At 43.1% G+C, this 20,624-nt stretch overlaps 1 protein-coding gene across 2 annotated transcripts; it reads right to left on the bottom strand.

Moving 5' to 3' along the window:
• Window positions 1-1,290: 1,290 nt before the first annotated feature.
• Window positions 1,291-19,569, bottom strand: ARG1 (arginase 1). 2 transcript variants are annotated; one of them, XM_048844546.2, is made up of 8 exons: window positions 19,432-19,569; window positions 14,004-14,076; window positions 12,363-12,537; window positions 10,766-10,925; window positions 10,183-10,277; window positions 8,167-8,271; window positions 5,969-6,105; window positions 1,291-3,147 (listed from the first exon to the last, which is right to left on the bottom strand). In XM_048844546.2, the coding sequence occupies exons 1-8, from the start codon at window positions 19,489-19,491 to the stop codon at window positions 2,972-2,974; spliced, it is 981 nt and encodes a 326-aa protein (XP_048700503.1). In that variant the 5' UTR covers window positions 19,492-19,569; the 3' UTR covers window positions 1,291-2,971. The 2 variants fall into 2 exon arrangements, with proteins under 2 accessions (XP_048700503.1, XP_048700504.1); XM_048844547.2 differs by having other exon boundaries at window positions 12,363-12,561; window positions 19,432-19,553.
• Window positions 19,570-20,624: the final 1,055 nt, after the last annotated feature.

Genomic DNA, 20,624 nt, shown 5'->3' with positions numbered 1-20,624 from the left:
CACATGGCCCCGGGCCCTGCAGGGCCGGCCAGCTGCCCACCCCAGACACCTTGTGAACCACGCCAAGGGAACAACTCTACACGTTCATTCTCCACACATTTCACTTCTTCACCGTTGTGCCCGCCACGATACCAAGTGGCAGGACCTTCTACCACCTGTAGAGGGTGAGGAACCCCAGTGGATCAGTCTATATTGCACCCTATTCCCATGGCCTGTCCGGGATGTTGGTTGGTGGCTCCTCAATAGAACCGTGAGCACGGGCGTGTACCTGGCGCACTTCACCCCCATCCCCGATGCCTGCCCCTTTTACTATGTGAGGGTGACCCTGGCGCATGTTTATCTAGAACATGCCAGGTTGCAGCCCCTATTCCGGCTCCTCCAAGACCTCCTGGAGAGGTTCTGGCTGCACTTCTCCCCACACCTTTTCAAATACGCACACCCTGTCCATGGCCCCACGAAGTCACGAGACCTCCTAGTCAACCTCCTCCTGGCCATGTTGAATTGTTCCCTTGGCATGGTTTGAAAGCGAACTGGCAAGCTCCAAAGTGGCCATATATACAATACCAGGAGGAGGATGCTGGACGGAGAGGTGCGCTGTGACTGTGGCGCCTATTTCCATTCCTCCTTTGTCTCACGTATCTGGGTGGCGTCTGCTGGCTCCCTAGACAGCTTTGAGGAGTCGTGGGGCTATCTACGGTTCTCTGCTCGGTGTCTCCATCTGGATCCCTAGTTTTGAACCTATGACCCCAACTCCCTGCCCTGTTCTTCCTTAGTTGTCCCTCGTCTTCAGTTGGATCCCGGGTCCAATGGCTCCTCCTGCAAGGCTGGGGGAGGGGCCTTTAGATGTGGCCTGGCTTCTGCCCGCCTGCCTCCTGGGATTTCAATAAGGCCCTGGAGCTCGCAGGACCAGCTGGTTCCCTGGACCCTGCCAGTCCAGCCAGCAGCCCCTACCCCGCGGGACCGGTCGGCTGCCCCGGAGCACACGGGGCGGGCTGGCTGCCCTGGACCTGGACCCCAGAGCTCGTGGGGCTGGGTAACTGCTCTGGACCCAGACTCTGCTGGAGCCCCTGACCCCACGGGCCTGCTAGCAGCCCCAACCCTGGATTCCCACCATGCAGGGCACGCCAGAAGCCCCGATCCTGTCCCCGCCACCCTAGGCATGCAGGTGGGCCTTTAACACGCATCTGAGCTGGGCTGCAGCTGTGTGTTAATTCCGTGGGCTGCAGGTTGAGAATTGCTGCCCTAGACAGTTGTAATAAGGTACCTGACCAACAGAAACAGATACCAGCATTGTTTGATGTGAAAGTCCTTTAATCTCTTATCTTAATCATCAGTGGTCTAAAAAGAAATGATTGTTTGCCTAATATTGCCTACGTTGGACTGAATGTTTTTGGTTAGAAGTTGCGCTTTTTTGCTCATGCTTTAAATTACTATCACAGCAAGCCTAGTTTGGGTACAATTTCAGTCCTACATGTGGGTAGCTGATTGTAGATTTTAAAACGGAAGGTGAGACCCTCAGCTGCCAAGACAATGGCAACATGGGTTAATGTTTGTGGCAAACACAGCAGGTGTGAATAATCAGATTTGTGGGAGGCGATAGAAGGGCCTGATGCGTAAGCATTGAGAGATTGTTCTCTCTGTAGGAGGCAGCATGGAGAATGCAGAGGCATGCACATGGTTGACTATTTTTAACTATCTGGTATTTTCACGGTGACCATATGTCCTGGTTTGGCCAGGACAGTCCCTTTTTTAAGCCCTGTCCCAGCTGTCCTGACATTTTTGGCAAAAGTGGGCAAGTGTCCTGTTTGCTCTTGCCAACTTGATCAATTCGCAAGAGCAAATGGGACAAATGCCCACTTCTGTCAAAGAAGCGCGGTGCGGAGGAATGTGCAGGGGAGTGGGCGAGCGGCGACGCCAGCCCCGTGTGGATGTGGGGAAGCAGGGGTCAAGTGAGCAGTGGTGGTAGGGGGGGCCCAGGCTACCCCAGGCAGTATTCTGTCTTCCCTTAGGGAAATATGGTCATCCTAGGTATTTTTGTAAATAATGTATTTGATCAAAGAAAACTCATCTAGTAAGACTTGAACAACTGTCTGTAATGCCAAAGTCATCTGACTTAATTGAGATCAGTCTCTGAAAGAAGTTCAATTTAGTTATTAGCCACCAGAGGGAGCTTACATGGTGCATTCCCATTCCATGGTTTCAGAGAGCCATAAATTCTGAGGCCAGAAGAGACCACTGTGATCCTCTATTCTGACCGCTTGTAGAACACTGGCAATAGAACTTCCCCAAAATAATGCCTAGAGCACATCTGTATATTAGTCTGTCTGCAAAATTTCAATATGTTAATTAATATTTTATTTATAATGAAACCTACATACCCATTATAAAACTATTTCCCAAATCCAGTTATTTACATTATTTTACATTTATTTACATTATTTTAAAATGTAAATTTCTTTTTAATTTGTAAGATAACATGTTGGATGTGTTGACTCTAGCTCACCTTCTGCATTACTAAAACTTAAGTAATGTTACTTACTACATAGGGGGTTGTTTTTTAAGGAGTATCTAGTACTAACAGTTTGAAATCTCTTCCAGAAAACTTAGTTTAGTGCACAAGAAAAATGTCCACTTTCTTTTTAACGAACCAAGAACTTTATAGAGAGCAACGAAAACAAGGTAAGTAAATAGAGGTAATAATGTGATTTACTGCATAATGGTGGTAATAAATTATTTGACTTGACTTTTAGAATTTGTCATAAAGTAGAAAACAGCATGAGCAAATCTGACACTTTTTACTTCACCAGCCTCCATTAGCATGAGTGACAATTACTGTCTCATTAGTGTCTGAGCTTCAACGAAAAGCTTATTTTTGTGCTTGAGGTTACCAAAGTCATTCAGTAAGCAACAGTCATTAACAAAATATTATACTTTAGGACTGAAAAACTTCTTGGAACATAACTGTATATGTTCAGATGGATTTTTGTGGCTGGGGTATACGGTAACTGGAACTATGAGAACCTTCACGTGCTTTACCAAAACAGGACAAGATAATTGAAACAGCTGTGTTGACCGTTGTGTTAACTTCTTCTTGTGTCTTCCCACGAGCTGGATTGATCTCCATTATATCTACTACCGATAGCAACCCTGCAATAACAAATGACAATTCTACTGAGAAAAATTTCAATTGATACATAATTTTCTTTTCAGGTCAAGAAATTCAAAGTTCCAAAATTCACAGAGTTCCAAAGCAGGATGTATTTTTCCCCTTTGGGATTTTGTCTTTGTTCTTTATCAACATTAACAAAGGCTCGTATAAGAAGACAACCAGTAGTGTGCCTTTTCCCAGCGTAGGATGCAGATATTTAGAGTCAGATATTCTACTGTGCTCATCTTTGCTGGACACCACAACAAGGAGCTGATATCAGAGAGCTAATTCTGACTCTAATCCTCAGCCTCAAGCATCATTGGGGGGCTACTCTAATTTGAACCAGGTAGCTTTGTCCCCAAGGGTTCATACACTACCTGAGGCATAGCCAAAGTGCAGAATGCTCTGGATACTCCCCCCTCCCTGCCCAGGACCCATTCAGTCCCACCCCCAATATGTCATCTGAGCCAAAGGGTGTAAAGAAGAAGTCATAGGAGCCAGCTGCATCAGCTCTATGCCTGTTGGGGCTCCCATACTACAAAGTTGCATGTAATTTCTAACCTTCTTTGTGTCCGCTTTTTTACATTTTATTGAACGCCTGCGTTCCAATGAATTGACAAAGCACTTCACAAATTAAATGCTACTAAAAGACAGGTAGCTGTGGTGGTAGCTATGCAGAGACCAGAGTGCTACCCAGTAGGTACAGCATGGAAAATTTAGCCTCTGGACATCAGTAAATCCCTATTCATGCAAAATGTGCTATGAGAGCAGACAGGACCTCAGTTAAAGGTCTTTCCCAAAAGCCCTGCACAGAGAGTAAGCTATATGGTAGTTTATCTCTCTGAAGGAAGGATGAGGAGATGTTGAGGAGATTTGAACCTTTGGTTCCAGAACATCTAGGTCTGCAAAACCTGCTATTTAAGTCGCTACTCTGTCTCCTCCAATTTTAATTTTCATGAGCTCCACTCTTCAGCAATACTTTTGTTTTCTTTTCCTACACTAAGAGGGAGTGATACTTTCTCTGCTTTGATTAAATTTTCAATCCTAATGCTGTTTTAATCTGTAGGCAAAGAGGTGAGGTGATATTACCAGATGTGAGTACACTGGTTTGAGATCATGTGGATTCACTATTTAGAATGCCATGGGCAAAGTATTCCTGAAAGTGTAGATTTGAATGGGCCCTTAGAATATGGGTTAACTACTTATGCTAGACTGTTTGATCTCGTATTTAGCTGTAGTACTTTTCCCAGACCTGAAAAAGAGCTCTGTGTCGCTTGACAGCTTGTCTCTCTCACCAACTGAAGTTGGTCCAATAAACAATATTACTCACCCACCTTGTTCCGCTAATATCCTGGGACTGACACCGCTACAACAACATTGTGCCTTCCCTGTTGTCTTTTTGCCTTCATTTTGGACTGGAATTCCAAGAGGTGGTGATAGTGTACATTGCAAAGCAGTCAAGGGCTGTAAACACTGAATGACTTTCCTCTGGCAATACAATGGGTATGCTAAAGAAGGTGGCAAGCTGCAAGAAACCAGTTTTTCCAGTCTGGACTTTGGTGAGTTGTAACCAAAAAATGGATCACCTAAGCGAGGGCCTTGATCACCTGACGGGGAGACCAGGAGGGTCACATGTCAGAGGGGGCTTGAAGTTATAAATGGACATGACCTGTTCTTAGCAGCTGCCTCTCAGTGACCAGGACAAGAATACAAGACTGAGCAGGAGAAAGGAAGGACTTGGGACACTAAAAGGAGGGACCAAAACCCAAAGGGCTCCGCCTGGTGAGGACAAAGGAGGGTGAGATATGTTTGTGAAGGCTTTGTTACTTTTGCATGCATCTTAAGTCTCTTATGCTTGCTGAGTGAAGTGTCGGGGGAAGGGTATGTTAAGTTATTGGTGAGACTTGGGGGTGGTAGTTCAGCATTGGTCTTAAGCCTACTGCATTTGGATGATGGGGTCCCACTTACAAAAAGGGGTACCATCCAGGGAGTCTGAAAACTGGAAGAGATCCTGAGAATCCTGTTTCTCAGACTCAGTGGGCTTAATAGCATGCACGATCCAGTACTTGAATTTCAAACATAGGAGTCTAGTGAGTATTCAGCAGTGGGCGCTCTGCCAGATCTGTATCACTACCCATTCCAAGTAAAGCATGGCAAATAGGATTCTTTTTCTTTTCCTTTTCTTTCTCCTACTCAAGAGCCACAAGCTATTGTAGTTTTAATGACAGGTATGGCTGAGGGTTTGTCTACACTTACCAGAGGATTGAAGCTGCAGTGATCGATGCAGTGGCAGTCGATTTATCAGGTCTAGTGAAGACCTGCTAAATCGGACCCGCTAAATTGACTGCCGATTGCTCTCCCATCGACTTCTGTACTCCATCGGATCGAGAAGAGTAAGGGTAGTTGATGGGAGAGTGTCTCCTGTTGACGTCGCGTAGTGTGGATCCATTCACATAACTCATATTGCGTAGCTTAGATCAACTTTTCCCTTTAGTGTAGACAAGGCCTTAGGCAATGCTCACCTAGTTTTAACTATAGACTAAGAACTAAATCGGGCTTTACTCTGGACATCCACAGCTAAACTGTGAGCTCATCAGCCTTCATCCTACATTATTACTATGAAGGAGAGTATTCTTGCAGTACTGAATATCACATTCTCTTATTTGATTTGTGAATTCCTCTTATATTAAAGCAGTGAAAAAATCCAATATGTACCTCAAAGTTAGAAAATCCCTCAGCATAACACTTCAAATGCTGAAGGTAGACATTATAAATGTTAAATCTAAAACTATATTAAGAATTTTCAGATGTTTATTGTACCTGTTCTATAAAGTTCTTCTGCTATATAGATACCCTCCCTCAAAGTCACTCCTCCAGGAACTGGGGTCCCTGTAGCTGATGCCAGAGAGGGATCCAAGCCATCAACATCAAAACTTAAGTGAATTGGTCTCTTCTTACTTTATTGGTGGAAAGCAAGAGAATAAAATTAAACACATATGTTCAGAAAAGCTGTAAAGTGGTCCTATGAAAATGTTTTTCACGAACAATGAAAAAACTTAAGCCCCCTGATTCAGACTTCTTGTGTCCTACTTAGAAAACGTTTGTGCCACATAACAAAGTTATGGAATGACATTCTGCCTTGGACGGCATCACAGTGAAGCAAGGAACAGATTGTAAATTGGCTCCATGTTTTTCATGGAAGTCACGGATTTCGTGACCTCTGTGACTTCTGCAGCAGCCAATGCTGGAGCAGTCTCGAGCCCCACCCAGACCCCAGCAGCAGGAGTTTGGGTGTGGGGAGTCTCAGGGTTGGGGGTTGAGGTGCGTGGAGGTGCTTACCTCGGGGGATGCTCCCCAGAAGGGCAACAGCAACTCTATCCTTCAGCTCCTAGCTCCACGTGCTGTCTCCACCCGCAGGCACCACCCCCACAGCTCCCATTGGCCACGGTTCCCAGCCAATGGGAGCTGCAGAACCAGGGCTTGGGGCAGAGCGGAGGCAGCACATGGAACTAGGAGCTGGGGGGTCACCACTTCCCAGAAGCTGGGTAGGGATCCTGCCCCAGCCCCACCAAACCCCCCCCCCGCCCCCCCCCCAGCCTCCATGGTGCCCCCTGGACTGCAACTTCCTTCCCCCCGAGCACCATGGCACCCCCTGGGCTGCAACTCCCTGCCCCACCAGCACCTGTGGTGCCCTCCTGAGCAGGCCACCCTCCTCCCCCCCCCCACAAGTTTTAGTCAGGGGTATATAGTAAATGTCATGGACAGGTCATGGGCCGTGAATTTTTGTTTACTGCCCATGACCTGTCCATGACTTTTACTAAAAGTACCCATGACTAAAACCTAGCCTTATTTATAAAGCATCTAGTATGTACATTAGGGCTGTAAAACTAGAGATGGGGGAGACCAATAGGGTCTTCTAATCTATCCTGCTAACAGTAAAGGAATGTTCCCTAGAATATATTCACTAGAGTAAAATGAACAAACTTGAGCTAAATTGATGATGCTGTCACCATTTCCCGATGTGAGACTGTTCTAGTCTTACAATCTCCTTGGGACAAAGCTTTCCCTGAATTCCACCTAAAGTTGTGCTGTTTTTTTTTTTTTTTAATTTCATCCTATCACTCCTTCCTGTTACTACTACCCTCTTTTACTACCCCCCATAAGACTGTAGCCCCCAGGATGGAGAGTTCCAACGGTAGCAGCAGGTGGGGGAAGCCCTGGCAGCCTAGCTCTGTTTGATCTGTGGGTGGGAGGAAGAATCTAGAGCCAGTATGGAGGCACTTATTATTACTTGTGTTCCCGTAGCACCTAGGAGCCCCAGTCATGAACCAGAATCCCATAGTGGTAGGCATTGTACAAACACAGAACAAAAAGAGTCCCTGCCATAAAGTACATGGCATGAAGTCACTAGAGGCCTCTGAAATTACCCAGGGGCCTAGAACAGTGCCTGATGACTTCCTTTGTAGTCATCCAGTGCCAAAGAGAGACTTGGACACAGTTGTGAGCAGCCAGTGGGGCTGATTTGAGTATTCACATCAAACTTTAAATTACACCAATTTAAATACCATTAAAATAAACCCTCTGTGTTTTAAATGTACGTCATGCAGGGGAGTTTTGAAGTGATCTTTGACAATATGATCAACAATACTTAGTGGGTCTTCTGTAACTGTCAAGGCACAAATTTTGTTTCTCTGATCTTTGTGTTCAGATTGACAGTACATAAATTGGGCTTGATTTATATGCATGAGTATTTGGCAAAATGTGCCGTGTTCTCTTAGATCTGTTGAACTTTAACACAACCACATAGTCCTATTACATATAGAGGAGCTCTTCTCCCACTCTCCTAGAACAATTTTGCTGTACTGTCCTGGCAGGTATCTATTCAGCATCCCTGGTGCGCTCCAGTGACTGACTGGGATCTCAAAATTCTGGGGTGATTTACCTGATCATTTTTGTGCATGGGTTGCAGTGTAATTTTTATTCTGTTTAAAAAAAAATGAAATAGTTTCTTTACTTACTTGGCCAGCAAATAACTAAGTGTTTCTTCCATCACCTTCCCAATCCCAAGTTGATCTATTTCAGTCATCGAATAGTATTTAATACCCACAGATTTCAGAATACAGCTGAAAGAGACATGGCAGACACATTAACAGCTTATGAATGCAACTAAAAGTACATTGTTTTTTCAGCATTTTGTAAATATACTGACATCTGAAATGTTTATCTTCCATCAGAGAACAAATAGTACAAATATTAAGTAAATTTTACATTTTAATTCTGCTTACAAATTATCAACCAGATGAATGAATTATAAAGGCAAGAGTGGGGGGTAAAGTATTCTGCTTATATTCAAGTGCTTAATTTTTGAACTTGGGTATCTGAGCACATATATAGGCACCTAATCTATATTGGTTATATTTGAAATATGTATTTAGTTAATATGAACTTGGATGCCTTAAGTCACCATTTAGATGCCTACAAATCAATATTTAAGTTCTTAAATTTGGATTTAAAATGTATGTATTTATTATACACATGCTGGTTTAGGCAAACAGGGGAAGGATAGGGAGCAATAGCTGGACAGGCAGGAGCAGTTGATCAAAGATATTTTTTGATTGAAGAAGCAGATGATTGAAGATGAAAGAACCAGATGGGTGGGTGAGGATAAGAGAAGAGGCAAAGAAGAGCAGGGAAAGCTAAGAGATGATGTAGAGAGGTTGGATTGGGTATTAGAGGACAAGGAGGAGACAGACCTGTGAGTCAGACTGGGGTGAAAAAGATGAAATGTACAGAGTAGGGGATGGGCAGGAAGGTGAGAGTTCTTGCTGGATTGCATCTTTTCTCTTTGAAGAAATTGGAGAGACTCCTCAGCACAGGAGAGGAGCAAGCAGCTGGTTTGAGGAGAGAGCCAAAGGTAGAGAAGAGGTGTTGATGGCTGTGGGTGCAGGCTTCATTCAGTCAGCAAAAAGGGGTTGAGCAGTTTGGGAGGAAGTTTTTGCTGTCACTGGATTTTCCCCCCATGTTTCACTCATGAACATGAGCGGAGAAAGCAGATATGAGAGGAGGGGAGGGAAATCACTTCTGGTGAATGTAGCCTGACCTTTTGAGGTAAGATGATATTTAAAGATACTGTCTGCTCCCTGCAGTTATTGATTTATATATTGCAGATTTTGTCTGTCTTTGGGGAAGGTGGGCCTATTTTCTGCTTTATTTTCTCCCATCATCGAATCATAGAAATCTAGGGCTGAGGCAGGACCAAGTAAACCTAGACCATTCCTGGTAGGTATTTGTCTAATCTGTCCTTAAAAACCTCCAAAGACAGGGACTCTACAACCTCCCTTGGAAGCCTATCGTAGTCCTTAACTATCCTTTATACTTAGTTTTCCAAATAACTAACCTAAATCTCCCTTGTTGCAGATTAAGCCCCATTACTTCTTGTCCGACCTTCAGTAGACAGGGAGACCAATAGATCACCATCCTCTTTATAACAGCCATTAACGTATTTGAAGACTGTTATCAGATCCCCCCTCAGTCTTCTTTTCTCAAAGACTAAACAAACACATTTTATTTTTAACATTTCCTTGGAGGCCAGGTTTTCTAACACTTTTCTCATTTCTGTTGCTTTCCTCTGGACACACTCTGATTTAGCCACATCTTTCCTAAAGTGTGGTGCCCAGAATTGGACACCGTACTCCAGCTGAGGGTTCACCAGGGCCAGGTAGAGCGGGACAATTACCTCCTGTGTTTTACATACAACACTCTGTTAATATACCCCAGAATATTAGACTTTTTCCACAACTGCATCACATTATTGGCTCATATTCAAATTGTGATCCACTATATCCTCCCTGCCCCCCATCCCCCAGTTCTTTTCTGCAGTATTACTGCCTAGCCAGTTATTTCCAAATCACATCACATTAAGCCTCACACTGGTCAAGGAGGCACCTACTCTGCAGTCTGCAACAACACCACACATCCATTTAGGCAAGGGAAATGTGGCATTTGAGCACTACTGAGAGAGGAACTAGACTCACTGTTCAGCAGTGTCCACATCTCTTAGTCCAATATACACAATGTCTTCAGCAGACAGGCACGGGGTTATCCACGAGAATCCTGGAACATCAGGCATCTCAGAGGATCAAAAGAGGTTTTATTTTTACTAGGTTATCCCCATAACAACCAGCCTCCTCCTCAAAGGGGGAGGGTGAAGAATAAGACTTGACTTCTTAAAAAGCCCAAAATGTGAGTGTAGAAAGGTTGGATGGATTGAGAGCAGGCTGAATTTCAAACCTTGCCCCCAAATCAGAGCCATAGGACACTGGGTCCTTGGAGATCCTCCTTTACCATGGCTCCCGACCAGTGGCAGAGCTTTGAAGCCCCTTGCTAATCCCAAGGGTTCAGGGCAGGGACTACCAGACTTCTTGCCCACAGGAGCCATGGGTGATCCATGGGGAAGAAGGGGTCCCAATATGAGGAAATAGGTGGGCAGGTTCCCTTGCTAATTCTAAATGTTACAATAGTAATAAGGGGGAGAAGAGGATGAGCAAAAACCCACATCTGTTTAGGACGAGTTTCCAAGATAGTTGCAATGTAAAGAGGTGATGGCAATTGTATTACCTTGTCCTTCAATTCCTTTAGAAGGAAAGCCACTGGCTGCCCATGCATGTTCCCAGATGATGATGTCAATGGAGTGTTAATATCAGCATGGGCATCAACCCAAATTACAGCAAGATCAGGGTGAATCTTTGCATGGCCAGATATGCTTCCAATTGCCAAGCTGAATAGACAGAGAGTTGTGTGTAAACACAGGCATTACATGGCACAGCACACAAGATATTTTCCTTCTCACAGCACCATGCTAAACTTATTTGTAAAAGTATTTGTTGTTGGAAAACATTTTCTGACGTTGAAAATCTGCAGCCCACTGTGCAGCCAAGGAAGGCTCGTCATGCGCTGGGAATGCTATATTTCTTCTGTGTGGGGAGAAGCCAGGAAGAGGAAGGCTGGAAAAGGAAAGGGTGTGGCTGGCTTCCTGTGTACTATGGAGTTGAACTCGGGGGTCAACACTCTCTCAGACACACAGGGCAAAATTCTGGAACATTGGCAGGAACATGGCTAGCGAGTTCACATACTACAGAGATGCCCTGGTGCAGAATGGTCATTTGGGCTCTGATCCAGCAAAGCACTCAAGCATGTGTAGAACGTGAGTTGTCCCCTTCACTCTGCTGGGTATACTCAAGTGCTTAAAGATGCACAATTTGAATAGTCCCAATGAAGTGAATGAGACTCTTTGTTGTTGAGACCTGGCCTGAAGTAATTAACATCTGTGTGGAGACCTCATTCTTTGGAATATAGGATTAGGGAGGTAAATGAATCGTCAGGCTGAAAACAGGACATTTGTGCTAAATAAGATAAGTAGATAGGTCAGTAGGCTAAAAAGACAATGAGTGAGTTAGCTAAAATGAGAGGTAGAACACCCAGGGAACCATTTACTATGAACTAGATAATAAGGGACAAAGTAAATTAGGAATGTAGAGAATGAGGGAAAGAGAGTCTAAAATGGACAGCATGTGGATAGAACATGTGGTACTGGGATCGGTTCCTACAGATTAACCAATCTGATCCTAAAGTGAGTGATGCAGCGTCCAGTAAATGTAATGCCATGTGTGAATGTGTACAAAGAGAAATAGTTTCTGTATAACTTTGGAGCTGTGATGTTCCCTGATCAACTCAGCGTAGCATTGCTGTATGCCAAATTACGATACCTGAGTGACGAAATCTGGAGTCAAACTGAGTTCTTGGGAAGCTGAATGAAGAGATCTCCAAGGGAATCCCAACACCATTTACATTCTTTAAAGCTATGCTCATGCTTGAGTGCTTTGCTGGATCGGTGCTTTGGTGAACAGCCACGTTAACTACCCACCCCTCCCTTACTGGAACTATTTGCACTGTGTAAAATTATGCACTTGCATAAGTGTTTATAGGATCAGGACCCAAATCTACATAAAACTCCAAGGCTGATTATCTCTTCTACCAATCTTTTTAAAGGGATGTTGGCATGGGAAAAGGCTTTTGATCAGATTTAACAGATAACTGCTAGTATTGAAACTGAACTGAAAGAACTTAGCTAAAAATGAACTGGCTTTTCATTTGGGTAGTCTGTGCAGCTCTGAAAGCCATTCATGCTTTTATACAGACAAGTATAACAAAGGACCTGTGATCACCGCCAACTACCAAACAGGTTCTTCCACTCTTCTTCGCTTCTGCCACAACGCTGGCTAGCTTCTCATTTGCGCTCCCAACACTTCTAGGATTTTTTGCATTATGACATGGTCTGTCATTGGGAATGTCATCAAACTGCAAGGCTCCATAATCTTTAACATCACACCCTGGGGTTAGCACAGTGGAAAGAAGTTAAAGGTCACAAGGAAGTACATTTTTCATTTAAAATTTCCTGTTCAAAACAATTGAACATGATTGTGTAGCAGGTAATACGGAGTAAATCACATGTCATTTGCAAAGCTATTTTATGCTTAGGTGTGTTTATTGTTTGCAGCTTAATCTATAACTCTGCTTTTCTTCTTTAGCTCCTTATTGAGCAGTTCCTAACCCAACTCACCCATTTGCCTCGGTTACCATTCTGAAAATCCGGAGGCTGGAGCTTATGCTGCTATTACTAGCATGGCTTCTAGAGGTATGTGTAGGAGAGCAAACTTTCACCCCCCAGAATAGCTAAGAGATGGTCAGCAAGGGCAGGTGAGGAAGGAACTAGCTGCTAGCTTAGAGGGAAAGGAGCTCTTGGGGGACAGGGATTGGTGTTTTGTTCTGTGGTTGTACAGCACCTAGCTCAATGGAGTCCTGGTTCTCCTAGGTGCTGCAGTAATACCAATAATAATAATAATTCGTAATGGTGCAGTGGTTACAGTGTTGTCCTAGATTTGCTCCTGGGTCAATTCCCTGCTCTGCTGCAGGCTGCCTGTGTAACCTTAGGCAAGTGACTTTGTTGGTCTGTGCCTGAGTTCCCCTGCTGAAAAATGGGGCTAATAGCACTTCTCTACCTCCCGCGTGCTGTGAGCATAAATACATCCAAGACTGTAGAGCACTCGGATACTATGGCAATGGGGGCTATATAAGTACCAAGTAGGCAGCAGTGTACAAGTACAAGGCAGCGCTCTGTCAGATGGGGAGGCAGCAGTTAATTCAACACCAAATAAATGTTGGGTTCTGCTACTTCTGCAAGGCTTCAGCAGAGTTCTAAGCCTCCCAAGCACCATCGGGGCTGTGACCTAGGCAGCTTCCCTCTGCTCCAGAAAAGTTTGAAGAACATCTCTCCAGTGGTTTTGAGCTTGGAGGAGTGGGGATGGGAAACATATTTTCAGCTTAAGCCCGCTTTTTTCATTCACACACATTTGAAAGGCCAGCCTTCGAAAAATATAAAGTTTCACAGTAAGTGATTGGGGGGGAAATCTACTTTTGGACATACGAAGTGAGTATCTGCTAAGATGACATCACCAGAAATCTAAAATAAGTACATGCTTTTTGCTGGCCAAGAGGAGGGGCAGGGTAGAATTGGGGCTTCTGGATCAATTTGCATGAAGAAGGTAAGAGTCTCAAAACACTTAAGAAATCCTCTCGGGTGACAAAAAATTGTGAGCACAAAACTTGTACAGCTTCTGTGATTTTTAGGTACTTTGCAATTTTCTGCAAATTTTCAAACATAGTGTTTTGGTTTTATTTAAACATTTGTCATTTTTTTTCATTGAAGATGCCAGAGCATTGCTTGCGTACTTGTTGGTGTGTTTATAAAGGATAATGTTAATTGTATTTAAATTTGTGTTTTCCATTTGAAAAATACCTTGGGCTGTTAGTTTATCAATCAGGCCAGCTTCCTTCACCGCTGCCGGCCCGTCTTCCACTCCTTCCCGTGCCTATTAATAAGAAATATAATAAGTCAGGCAGATCATGTACCTGAGTAATTACGTAAGAGAAAAACCTGTTTTGGAGCAGAATTTACATTAAACACTACATTATGTGCAAATGTGCTGCTCTAAAATAATTTGATTGGAAGAAAAACAAGTATATCACCTCGTCTGTTCTGATGTAAGTGCAGGAGGCAAAAATCTATTCAGGAAAGAAATGTGGATCCCTATCCTGCAAGCTGATCCATGTTGAAATGAATCAGGCTCTGCATGGGTCCACCCACACAGACCCAGTTGCAGGATCGGGGCTGTAGTTGAAATAGGGCACAGAAAATAAATTGCTGTAATAGATCCATGGGTGCACATAACTGCACCTTAAGGGAGCCCAGATACTTGAAAAGTAGTTTACAAGCATCAAGCAGAATCTATTTCGAAAGAAGTAAGTAATTGCCCTGTAGTCTAATTTTTCAGGTAATGGTAATTTTCAGCCATTCTCTGTGTTTAAACAGTTCTATCAGCTAACAAAATTGATCTCTTTTTCATATCCAACCTAGCCTAGGAATTCTCAAGCATGACTTCTGGTCATTTCAAACAACTGAAAGCAAAAATCATTGTCGTCTTGTATACGTTTTGTTCGATATGAAATTACCGAAAGCTTCTGTCTAAGGGTTTGTCTTCATCCCCCACTACATCGGCACTGCTACGATCGATGCAGCAGCGTTGATTTAGTGGGTCTGATGAGGATGCGATAAGTTGACAGGTGAGCGCCCTCCCATCGACATAATTATTCCACTTGAACAAGAGGCAGAAGTTATGTCAATGGGAGAGCGTGTCCCACCAACATAGCATGGTGTAGACACTGTGTTAAGTGGATGTAAGTTACATCACTCTTTCTTTACACCCCTAAGCAACATAACTTACATTGACTTAAGTGGTAGTATAGACAAGGTGTTAGTTACATGCAAGGAAAAGAACGGTTCTGGATGTAGGGAATGTTAACAATACAGAAACAAACGTTCACTACAGGTTCACCAGAGCATTTTTATCCTTTGTAAGGGTAACGGTTTCTTCTATTGCCTATTAAAGAAAATGATCATGTCCTTTTCAATGTATCATTTAAAATAATTATTAGCCAGCTCTGAGACTGAAACTGAACACATTGTGCCATAGAGAGCAGCTGCTGTATTGCGCCCAGTCCATCTGCCTGATACATGTGTAGCTCACACTGACGTTAATGGGAGGTGAGTTGTTTTAAAGGTAAACTGGCTCCTCTTCATATCTATAGATAAAGGTTTGTCAGAGGCCGACTGCTTGGGAAACGTGGCGGCTGGACCAGAGGAGGGACACAGCAGCCTTTGAAGTTTCTCTCCTGGTTCCTCTGAAGTAACCCAGCTTCAGAGGGGAGAATTACATTTCTCTTCTAGCCAAGCAACAGCACAGAGCTGTGGCTGAGCTATTTTACAGTCTGACTTTTAATTAAAAAGTTGAAATGGAAACTGGCTGACTGGTCCCAAAGTAGTGCTGTAAGTACAAGCTACATTTTAAAGCAGCCCAGCTGTCTTTGAAGTACACAGCGCAGCTGCATGAGGGAGGAGAGACTGCTGGAGGCCTCAAAGGCACAAAACAGCCAGTTTTAAATAGCTCCCGTGTGCCTGGATTCAGCAATGTCCTTTCTGCAACACTTTGCTGATAACACCACTCCGTTCTTTATTATAGAAATAAGCTAGAAGTTTGACACTCCAGATTCAGGGCACCATTATGCAAGGCTCCACTCATGTTTATGAGCTCTGCTTATCGGAGCTATCCCTTTGAATTCAATGAAACCATGTGTGTGAATGAGAATTACTTGTATGAGCAAGACGTGCAGGACTCAGTTGTTTGCAGTGGAAAATGAGAACGGAACATGCCAGCTAGGATACGAATTATTGTCAGAAGACACCTGGATTCAAGGGAGAAGTCCAGGTAACCTTAATAAAATATATTATTTTAGTTACAGTAGCACCTACAAGCCCCAGCTAAGATTAGTTATTGTATTGTCCACATTACTGCAGTATCTGAGCACCTCACAATCTTTTATGGGCTTATTGTCACAACACCCTGTGAGGAGAAGTGCTATTACCTCCATTTTACAGAGGGGGATCTGAGAGTCCAAGTGATTTCCCCAAGGTCACACAGTTAGTGTGTGGTGGTGCAGGGGCTTGAACCCAGGATTCCCAAATCCTAAGTTAATGCCCTAATCACACTGGTGCGTCCTTCTATTAGATGTACATATATATAGTAAGAGACAGTCTTTGCCCTGAAGAGTTTATAATCTAAATAGATCAAAAAGTGGGAGAAAAGAAGTACTGTCATGTTACAGACCGGGAACTGAGGTTCAGAAAGATTAAATGACTTGCTCAAGGTTACTTAGGAAGTCTGTGGCAGAGCATGACCTGAACCCACGTCTCCTGAGTACCAGTCCAGGGCCAGAAATACAAAACAAAGTCTCCATCGTTTATTCCTCTCTATGTTCTTATCTTTCTACTACAAACTATTTCACAGTGGAAAGAGATGCTTTATCTAACACTAAAATGAGTTTTTGAAACAAACACATTTAAAATGAAATAGCTATATTCTAATACCAATAAATTATGTCATAAGAGAAACAGCCTTGCTGAATCAGACCAGAGTTCCATCTACTCCCATATTCTGTCTCCATCAATGTCTGGTACCACCTAACTGGGCAAGAAGAGAAATGTAATTTTTCCCCTTTGAAGGTGGAAGAAACCCTAAAATAGGCAAATATGAAATAACTTGCCCCCATAGAGTAAGTTTCTTTTTAAACGCATCAGTTAGTGGCTTCACTTATGCTCAGAAACAAGAGGGTATATATAACTTGCAAATGTTGAATCTTATCTGATTTTCAAAGGGGTGGAGCACGCACTGGCCCCGTTGCAGTGTATAACTTTGATATTCACACTTGCAAATGTTAGGAATTTCATTCTCAGTGTTGCTTAACAGATTCCACTCCACACACACTTTAAATTCCTTGCTTGTTATTGGGGGTTTTTTTTTGTGTGTTTTTGAGATATGATCATGTCTGAAAGTGATCAGCTGCCACCGTTGGAGCCAGATTTTCAAAAGCACTTGGAACATTGGAGGCTGAGCTCTTTTGAAAATCTGGCCTTACATTATACACATTCATTCTGGGACTTGGGACCCCAGAGGCTGCAACTCCTTACACATCACATATTGTAGGCTAATTAATAGAAAGGGAGAAAGAAAAGCAAGTCCAGCTAACGCCTCTGAGTACAAGCAGCCCAGCCAAAGCAGAACGTTATGTATTACATGTTTGTATCAGTCTAGACATTATAATTTTTTGTGATACTTGGGGTAAGGTTTTCTAAGGAATGGATTGCAGAAATGGAATAACTCTCAAAAAGAATAAATGGGTATGTTACTTTAATTATTAGTGCATGTAGGAGGGGAATGAGCGTCTCCACAGCTAACTACAAGTCATGCCCTCACCCTCAGGTGCACTTTACAGTTTGGAAATGGAGAGCGTAGAAAGAGAGTGTGCTGGTACCAGGAGCAAGCAAATTCCAGGTTGGAAAGAGAATCTGTTTCTTTTCCAGTGTGTGTAATTTTGTTTCTGAGACAAAGCTGAACTGGGCTACAGCATTATGCTGCTAGCTGAATAAAAAGGGACTGAAGACCATGCCCTTACAGCAGGCTGAAGAAGGCAGGGTTTTTCTTAAGGAAAAGCTCAGCTTGGGGGTGATGCAGTAAGTTTATCTGAAGGAAAGCCTTACAAAAGAGGACCTAATATTTAAAAGTGCTGAACACCTACATCTGCAATTGATTTTTAACTGGAAGGGCAGGTGCTCAGCACCCCTGAAAATAAGGTGACTTAAATTTAGTTTTCTATATAACACTGTTTAGTCATATAGTCATACTGTTTATATCGGAAGGCCACCTAGACAGTGGTCAGCTTTGCCACTGGAATGCTTAAAGCTGATCAAGGTAGGAATTTCTAAACATACTAGGGCTGATTGAAAATTTCCATCAAACCCTGATTTTCAATGGAAATTTGCATTTTAGACTAAACAATTTATTTGTTCAAATTATCTGCCCCACCCCCTCCCCCCGAAAACTGAATACCAAGACATTTCACTCGTGAAGTGCTGCTGTGGTGCCTCGTGCCGCTATTCTCATCTGTGGGCCAGGCCCCTGCTGGACTTCATCTTCCGTGATGCACTATGGCCGCTTGATTCCCATGATGCCTCAGCCTCCTACCCCTACAATGCCACTGAGGGGAGACTGTGATACATTATGGGAGGTGTAGTCTGACCAGGGAGCCTGGCTTGTAGAGGAGAACAGGAGCAAGATACACCTGAATTACAACTCACATGAGACACAGTGGCAAAACTTCAGAACTGAAATATTTCAGTTTTTAATTTTTCTCTGAAAACATTTTTTCCTGCAGAAAAACGTTTTCTAACCAGCTCTTTATTCTTTGTATTAGTTATGTTTTTGAATAGTATTGCATCACAAAAGTTAATGAGCTAATATTTCCATACCAGTATGCTCTCTTTACTTGTGTATTTATTTATTTCCTATGTCCTATGCCATGAACCTCATGTCTGTGTGTGTTAGGAGGAGGGGGGAAGTTACCATCTTCATCATTAAAGGACTAAACCTCATTCTTGGAAGCAGATTATTACATATATGATGGTGGAGGGTATAATCTGGAAGCAAGTATAATCACATCAGAGGCATTGTGTATGCTGTGCCTAATTATTGAAATAAGCATGACTGCAGTAATTTCAATGTGCTCGGGCAGGTGTATATCCGGAACTCCCCCTTACAAGATCCCATTAAGATTAGGAGAACTCCCATATTACACAAATAAAGAATGTAAATTGCTAACAATTTTAGTGTAATTATGTTTAACCCTACTCTTTGCTCATCCATGAATGAAAACTATGTTCATGACAAATGGAGAATATTAATAAGGGAGTTTTGAGATCTACAAAGCTGGTGTGGGCAGAGAAGAAGTTCTCTTGTGCTTCAGTTGCTCAAACCAAACAGAATTTAACAGAACTTTTTTGAAATATAACATTTGCACTAAGAACAAAACAACGCTAAGTGTTGCCTTTGGGACTGACATGGGTGAAAGTGCCTTCTCATCCAGAGCTGTGGAAAGCTGTGCTAAACGAGTAGCTTACTCCATATTCTTTATGCCTCCCTTTCTAATAAAGAGAATGAGACAAAGAGAAACCAGGAGCAAAAGTCACAGACAGTAGTGGCTTCATAATTTCCAGTCTATAACCCCTAAACATAAGTGTTTATAAACACATTTTAGAAAAATTGGAAACACTCTACCTGTCCTTTTGAAAAAGGAGCCCAGATGATTCCAGCTGAGGTCTTCGGTCTTACACTCATTCTGCCACACACCTTGCCCTCTGGGATCTCACCAAAATGGAACAGGTACCTCCCTCTGGAAGGCAGGCTCTCAACCCTCTGACTGGCAGAGGTCAGATTTCTCCCATTTATAACAGAAGGGAAGCTATTTACCATTGTGTGGGGGGTGGGGTCTTTTCCTCCACCCACTGAAAAGAGCAATTGCACAAGCACAGATCAGCAGTTGTCACTTTCCTGTCCTTGAGTCTATGCAACAGAATAACCCCATTAACTGTGTATTTTGTATTCGTTATTGTTTAATTTTACATAACTATGGCAAGCTTGTTAATTCAGAGCCTTTTATGAGTGCCAGACTTCTAGCTCTTTTGCAGGTGTTAAGTGGCACACCCTGCTGTGGTGTGCATTACATGGCAATATGTTCCTTGGGTATATTGTGAAGTAGAAGGCCTCTGTCCTTCAGGAAAGTACACCCTGCTGCAGCGTGTTGCTGTTCTACTATAGCTATAGCTTCTTAATTTTAAATTCAGTGGTTTAAAAGAAACCTTAAAATCCAACTTTTGTGATATTTATGCAACAGCCTTCTAAGTGTTAATATATCCTTTTTGTAGTAGATGGATGGATACGTCTTCATTAAGTGACAGGTTTATAAACACCTCCCCTGTGCTCCAGTAACTATTATTAAAAAGCCTTTTTAGGTTTCCTGAACCCACTCCCTGCCTCATGTCACCCAATCAGTATGATTTGTCCTGTAATAGGAAGGCTCAGGACCTGCACTATCTGGAAGGGACAGACAAAACCAGAACATAGTCATAGCTCACATCTCTGCAGTCCCTTGAAGATACTTTTGTGCATCAGCACTAGATATGCACTCGAATGCACACACAGGAGATAACAAGGGTGTGCCTGCCCACTATGAAATCTAACTCCCCATCTCTGAAAATAGCTACCTGAGTCTGTTCAGGGAGTGGAGTGTATAGTCCAAATACAATTTTGATGATAGGGGATAAAATCTGAAAGAAACAAACTTACTCCTTTTGGGAACTTAACAGCCTTATGTTGCTGTCAACAAGTCTAGCAAGTGTTAAAACACTGCTGAGTCAGGCAAGCCAGAACCACAAAATTGAGGGCTTCTGAGCAACAGCCAAGGTTTTCAA

This window comes from Caretta caretta, chromosome 3, assembly GCF_965140235.1.
Source record: "Caretta caretta isolate rCarCar2 chromosome 3, rCarCar1.hap1, whole genome shotgun sequence".
NCBI classification, from domain to species: Eukaryota; Metazoa; Chordata; order Testudines; family Cheloniidae; genus Caretta; species Caretta caretta.
This window is presented reverse-complemented; position numbering and strand designations above follow the sequence as displayed.

Bases quoted from the DNA above. Each gene is read 5' to 3' on its own strand.
- ARG1 (XM_048844547.2), bottom strand. From the start codon at position 19,491: ATGAGTGTAAGACCGAAGACCTCAGCTGGAATCATCTGGGCTCCTTTT. The intron at 6,106-8,166 runs GTAAGTAAAGAA...CCACCAATAAAG, and splicing joins CTTAGTTATTTGCTGGCCAA to TAAGAAGAGACCAATTCACT. The intron at 3,148-5,968 runs GTACAATAAACA...TTGTTATTGCAG, and splicing joins AGAAGAACTTTATAGAACAG to GGTTGCTATCGGTAGTAGAT.